Raw genomic sequence first — 7,224 nt, 5'->3', positions numbered from 1 at the left:
TCGGACAACTATCCTAGAAATAAAACACAAATGAAGACTAGACATTTATTTCTTCTTCTTAAGTGGCTCATTACCACACGAACGCCTGTTATGACCAAGACGTCCACATGTACTACAAGCATTCCTACGTTTACCAATTATCAGCTCCATTAATGGCTTATCCCTCTTCTTTTTTGGCCTACCAGGAGGTCGCTTGTATCTCGGTGGAAGAACAACCTCCTCCAATATGTGTGTTGGAACATTTCACTCACTCTTGTCGGGAAGTGGATCAATCGGCACATCATACGTATTCACCACTGTATTTGGCTTGAATAATTCTGAGCAATATGTATCAGCCGTTAGATTTTTACTCTTTAAGATAGCCCAGGCATGTGAACATGGTATTTCGTCCATTTGGAACATCCGACAACTACAAGTTTTCCTCTTCAAATCAATTATGAAACGTCGCGGTCCATCATTAACCGTATAAACATATTCAGTTGATGCTTCAACCTAAGAAACATGCATATTCAACAACAAAAATACATTGCATGTCAGGTTCCATAAAATTACAAGAAAACTTAAGGCAGTTAGCTAAATACAACAAAATACATAAAAACACAGAGAAGTATACCCTGAGATATAAACAAAGTAGTTTTATCATCAAGAAAAAACTTACCCTCATGCGTAACGATTTATACTCGTTCATTGAGAGCATTTCTTGGTATCATCTAGAAAGTGTTGAGAATGTGTATGTACCATTTTTCCTATTTGTGCAATTCCATCTCCCAAACATCCTCCTAACTTCTTCAAGGAAATCAAAAACAGGCAACTCTCTTGCCGCTACTAGTTTTCCATTAATACATTCCGTTATATTCGAAGTCATTGTCCAACCTCTGTTAACAGGTGAATATAGCCGAGACCATTTCTCCCTTCCAGCATCATCCAAATATTCCTTTACCCATATATCAACATTCTCAATCTTTTCCATCAGTTTATCGAACTCATCCTGTGTGTATGCTTTGACAAGTGAATAAAACACAGGACTCAATACTTCATCATTCTACTTGTATTTCTTAGTTACATTTTTCCACAAATGCCATATGCAGGCCAAATGAGGAACAGTAGGATACACCCGATACACCGCTTTGATTATTCTTTCGTGTCTGTCGGACACGACACACATGTTATCCCTAATATCATAAGCTAGCTTGAACTTCTCAAAGAACCAAGTCCAGGACTTATCATTTTGCGAATCTATCAAACCATATGCCAGTGGTAGAATATTACCTGTATATACATTTGCATTTTAAAAAGTTAATCATAAACTGTGTATTTTTATCAGTCTATATTTCAAGTCTAGATAAGAGTAATGTAATCTATATTTCACAGTATATTTCTGCTTATACAATGTATTTTCAGTTTATATTATTGAAATTAAACACACAGGAATAGACATACCTGCACCATCCAAAGTACTTGCGGATACAAATGTACCATTATACGTGTTTTTAAGGTGTGCACCATCCACTACCACTATTAGTCTACAACACTCGAATCCCTTTATGAATGCTTTGAGTGCAACAAAGAAATACAGGAACTCATTTTCACATGATTTATGCATTTTAACATATGATCCAGGATATGTTTTATCTAGGATATAGACATATGCCAGCAATTTATTGTATGAAGCAGCAGGATCCCCCCTCAAATCATTCATAACTTTTTCCCTAGCTCTCCAGGCCAGCATGTAAGAAACATTTACGCCGAATTCATTTTTTACGTCGTCCATTATATCCCCAGGGCTAACTTTCCTCTTGTGGTTCGTTATTTTCGGCTTAACATCCAATTCCCCAATAGACCAACTTGTTGCTTGCCTCTGTGAATATACCTTGTCCTTCAAAGGGCATGTATGTTCATCATGCAAATACCTAACTATGAACAGTTCAGATTTTCCAACACTTGATGCTCGTAATTTCCATTCACATTCAGGCGACATACATACGACTGTATAGCTACAAAATAAAACATAGATCAGTATGAAGTCATTCTCAGTAACGAGCAGTTTGTAATGCATTTATTATCTCCCGCAATGTTAGAATATGGAACGCACATACCTTATAGCATTTGATCTCTCAGTTTTGAAATTGAATCGCTCTCGAATAGTATAATTCGCCATTACAAGTTTCAATGTATCCTTATCCTTGTAAATTTGATCTACAAAAATTTCTCTGTTCTGCGTTGGAAATAATCAATTTGTTGTCCTCCTCTAAAAATACAACAGCCTTTCCACAATTTGAGAGACCGAATTCATTAGAATCATACGCATCCATATCCTCCAAATTATCATCATATCCAAGTTGAAGCACACCGTCTCTAAAAACACACTCACCAGTTGCAATCTCCTCAACATCATTATCTGTTATACTAACGCACAATGGATACATCCCCAAAACACTTTTTTCCCTCTTAAGCTCAACATACACCCTAACTCCCATATCGTTGTGTATTTCCATTGGTTGAGTATCCCCCTCAACAACATATTTTACTGAGATTTTGTTTCTGCAACTATCCAGACCAAGTTGAGTTGAAATCGTAGCAACCAGTTAATCGTATTTGCAATAATCACTGAATATAACTGCATCTATTTTGTAGTTAACATAACAATTTTGATCGTTCCAAAAACCAGAATGTCGGATCAAAGCGGTTACGCTGGCCATTTATATCATTACAAATAGAGCGATACGTTGTAATATGATCTTCCTACTGCTCTCCACTAGAACAACGTATCTCCAATCAGATTGATGAAAAATTTAATAAACGAATGAGATTTTTTCTGTATTAGCGCAAAGCAGATTGTTGAAAAAAAAAATTAAAAGAAAGGAACTTTTGCTATATTTTGGGAAAGATAAGATGCTGATTTTGTTTTTTGAATTCAAAAAGTATTTGAATGGAGTTAATTTGATTGACAGACGTTAGCTGTAATGGAACCTTATGAGGTTTGCGTGAATCATGGAACCATTAATACAAATCACCATTTAATTTGGAAAAGATTCTTATTGCCATAAATATAGCCGTTTTTACTCAACATCCAATCTATATATCAATGTATTTCACTATATTTCAGCTAGCCGAGATTCATCTGAAATATATCAAAAACCAGCTACGAAAAGTAAATATTCAACTTATAGCTATAACTTGTTAGAGGCTATCAAAAGGTAGCTATTTGTGTAAGTTTTACTAAAATATGTCTAAGTCCACTTAATTTTGAAGAGGAAACTATGAGAAAAGATTATATCAAGTTGGTCTGCTATGCCTTTTCGTGCAACCAACTCTAGCTTAAATCTCTTACATTACTCCCAATACTACTTGCAATAGGATTCCTACGTAGGAGCAGGATTATAGTGCGCCTTATTTACTCTTTATGGATATCTGACCAATTTTGATTGAAAAATGGGTTGGACATTCGTGAGCAATTCGGGGTCCAATATCGATATACAATAATTGAGATGAGTCATGTTTTGATATCATATATATAAAGAAATGGATCTTCGATCTACCTCAACCTTAAACTAACTCACATAAACTTAATTGATGATTATACAATACTCCTATATTTTTAAACCTTCACATACATAAATATATGACAACATAATCATACGAAAGAAAATAAAGAATTTTTTTTGATCTTGGGCAGCAAAAATATCAGCAACGACCTCGCGTTTTAGCAAACAATAAATCAACTGCGATAGAACGAGTTTTGCTCTTGGGTTGTTAATACACTTTTTTTTTTTTTTTTTTTTTTAAGATAAGGCCTCAAGGGCTATTTTATTTATTAATAGAAAATAAATGGTTTTGCAAACAATAAAGCAAAAACGCCTAATCTGTTAGTACACAAATACATAATGGATATATATAGTTGAAATGTTGTGGATATTTTGTAGAACTTGGTGCCTCAATGAATGCACATAATATGAAGCATTAGTATATTAGTTAACATTTAATAATCAACCACCCTTACAAAGAGGCCAACAAACCAGTAAATAAGCTGGTAACTCTCAGTCATATATAAAATGGATGGAATCCATGTCTTCAACTCTTTCTCTGATTTCCTAAGACAAGTCAGAGAACTTGTGAATATATATAGACAAACGGAATCTATAGCTACGTAATTTTGTGAATTTTGGGTAGGAAAACACTATTAGTCTCTTCTCAATGATCATGACAAGTTTGACAAATTGTAACTTTTTGCACATTATAGAACAATCGAATCTGTTTATTAAAATACAAATTCGACTTAACAACATTAGTGTTTCCTTTTTCGGTAATTATATTAAATCTTGAAACAAGTCTGAATATATACATCTTTTTGGTGTTCTGTTAAGGTATATGATCATCTTATCTAGATATATCACATTTTCTTTTATTTAATTATATTCAAAATGTGCTACCTGTTAATAATACCGTTTCAAAAAGAATAAAACATATTTGTGATGTGCGTAAGGTCGATTTGTGTTTTAGAAAGTGAAACAATCGAACACAAGCTTTATAGATGCCCAAAAACACAATTAGTTTGAAAAATCTGTCCTATTAATTGGCCTAACGTATAGAATACAATGAATTTTGTTGGATACATGGTGGAATGATAATTTTTTTTAATGCTAACTAATATCATGATGCTATTGAACTTCCTAAACCAAGTGTTTCTATCATGTGGCACATTTGGAAGGCAAACTTTTAATGAACTTCAATGGACTCTTTGATTTTCATGAATATTTGTTTCCTACATCTTCTGCTTCTATATGTACCTGATTGTACTAATGGTAAAAATATTATTGTGGCTCACGATGATATTATTGTGCTTGCAGATGCAAGTTTACAAATTAATGGACAAGAAGATGACGAGCATCGAGGTGATAGTTACGGATAGTTATGGTTATTTACTTTAAGTCTGTTACACCCTGATTCAATTTGTTGGGAAGACCATCACTGCAAAAGCACTAGCACTTCGTGAAGCTTTCGAAAACACTATTGAAAACGGATGGTCAGAGGTGGACATGATACGAAAAAGGATTGCAGTCTCATGGAAAATAGAAACTACTTTTGGAAGTGTGTGGAAAGCTGATGAGTTCATCTGAAAATGTATATATTTCTAGATATGCAGATACGCTAGCCAGGCCTCTGCACACAATTTGGTGCTTCGTTATCACATAAAGTTAATTAGGTTTCCTTTTTCCCTTCGACTCTTTAAGACTGGTTATGCGTTAATATTAATATAGAAATGTTGTTATAGGAAAAACTTTGAATTATATGATCTTAAACTTTATTTATATGATTTTAAATTTAAAGTTATATAATATAAAAATATTCTTTAAATCTTGCGGTCTTCTTACATGTCATGTCATTCCTAGAAAATAGAGATAGGGGTAAAATAAGAAAGTTGAAATTAATTTGAACTAACTCCCAGCGTCGTAATTTATATGGCATAATTTTCTATTTAGCTTGGGGAAAATACATTAATACCCCCCCCCCCCCCAACGTATACTCGAATTAATTATGACACACCTAACCTTTGCGGGCGACCTATTACCCCCCTGGACTTATTTTTTCTGTATTTTTGTACCCTTTTTCGGCCATTTTTACATGACCCCCACTTTTTTTAGTGTTAGGTGAGATATGCACGCCCAGTCATTTTCTTCATCATTTTTTTTCCAGTTTGCTTAGGTCTTCTAGGATTTGATTACTACAAAAAAAAAAAAAAATTGCAAAATCAGAAAATCTAAAAATAGAAACCACTGTTTTTGGTGATTTTCTTGAAGTAGTGTGTCATTGTTTGAGTTTATATTAGTCACGAACAGATCTAAAAGTTCAACAAAAAAAAAGTATCAGCATGTTCTTGGTCTGTTCGTTGATACTATTGCAAAAAAAAAAAAATTGCAAAATCAGCATGTATTGGTTATACAGTAGGGGGTAATAGGTCGCTGATACTATTGAATTTTTTTTTGCAAAAATCAGAAAATTTAAAAATAGTAACTGGGTGTGTTCGGGTCACTATTTCGGTCTCAGATCTATGCAAATCTATTTGATTTTTGTGATTTAGATTGGGACTAATTGTTTGAAGTATGAATTTGAGCTGAACTTAAGTGAACTTTGAGATTTGAAAACTGAATGTGGGCTTGAAAACGTGAACCGCCATTGCTCGTTTCTTCATTGTTTGAAAGTTGCGGATTGAAATCTGGGTGTTGCCCATGTGTTGTTGAAATCAGCTTGTCATGACAGATTGGAGCAACAACTCATTTTATTGACTGATTAGAGAAGCTTGGAAGTGATAAAGTTTTGAAAACCTCCATTGTGATTTGAAGAAGCCGGAAAGGTGAGCTAGTGTTTTTTGGATTCATTTGTCTGATTGAACCTATTGGACAAGGAAGTCGAAGCTAGAGAAAGTAATAACCATGGAAAGGTGAAAAATTCAAAGCAAAGCAGTCCGCCATTGACGAGCTCCATTGAAGCTTCGAGTTCGAAGTTTTGGGTTGCCACAATCGAACTCCGATTTGAATGGGTAATATCTCAAAAGAACTGAAACGTCGAGAGGAATTCAAAACCTGAAATTTGGGGCTGTTTGGTTGAGATTTGAGGTGTATTTGGTTGGATTTTAAGCAGTTGTTGTACGAAGAAGATGAACAGTAAAATGCCATGTTAAAAAATAAGGAAAAGACTAAAGTTTAAAAAAATTATGACATGGCGATGACGTGGCCATGTTAAAAAATACCCTCACGCGCTGCTGCTTCGTGTTGATACGCCCATGTAAGAAATGGCCGAAAAAGGGTACAAAAGTACAGAAAAAATAAGGCCAGGGGGGTAATAGGTCGCCTGCAAAGGTTGGGTGCGTCATAATTAATCCGAGTATACGTTGGGGGTGTATTAATGTATTTTTCCTTTTTACTGATATTGGCCATAAAAAGAAAATACACAATTGAAATAAATAGTCATTGTATCTAAAGAAGAAAAAATACATAATAAGTTTATGTGAGTTAGTTTAAGCTTGAGGTAGATCGAAGATCCATTTCTTTATATATATGATATCAGAACATGACCCATCTCAATTATTGTATATCGATATTGGACCCCATATTGAATTGCTCACGAATGTCCAACCCATTTTTTAATCAAAATTGGTTAGATATCCATAAAGAGTAAATAAGGCGCACTATAATAAATTCTGGAGTTCGAGCCAAGCTTTTAAAA

General features: G+C 34.2%; 1 protein-coding gene across 1 annotated transcript; it reads right to left on the bottom strand.

Moving 5' to 3' along the window:
- Positions 1–243: 243 nt before the first annotated feature.
- Positions 244–2,158, bottom strand: LOC132601824 (uncharacterized). Its single transcript, XM_060314885.1, has 6 exons — positions 2,097–2,158; positions 1,441–1,994; positions 1,064–1,269; positions 739–988; positions 592–614; positions 244–492 (listed from the first exon to the last, which is right to left on the bottom strand). Exons 1-6 carry the CDS (start codon positions 2,156–2,158, stop codon positions 244–246), a joined length of 1,344 nt encoding a protein of 447 aa, XP_060170868.1.
- Positions 2,159–7,224: the final 5,066 nt, after the last annotated feature.

The sequence above is a fragment of the Lycium barbarum genome, chromosome 7 (assembly GCF_019175385.1).
Source record: "Lycium barbarum isolate Lr01 chromosome 7, ASM1917538v2, whole genome shotgun sequence".
NCBI classification, from domain to species: Eukaryota; Viridiplantae; Streptophyta; class Magnoliopsida; order Solanales; family Solanaceae; genus Lycium; species Lycium barbarum.
The sequence above is the reverse complement of the archived record's forward strand: the minus strand, read 5'-3'. Positions and strand labels throughout refer to the sequence as shown.

Excerpts from the sequence above, each read along its gene's own strand:
- LOC132601824 (XM_060314885.1), bottom strand. The coding sequence starts at position 2,158 with ATGGCGAATTATACTATTCGAGAGCGATTCAATTTCAAAACTGAGAGA. Across the intron at positions 1,270-1,440 it reads AAGTACTTTGGATGGTGCAG|GTAATATTCTACCACTGGCA; the intron begins GTATGTCTATTC and ends ATGTATATACAG. Across the intron at positions 615-738 it reads TTGCACAAATAGGAAAAATG|GGTATACTTCTCTGTGTTTT; the intron begins GTACATACACAT and ends TTTATATCTCAG.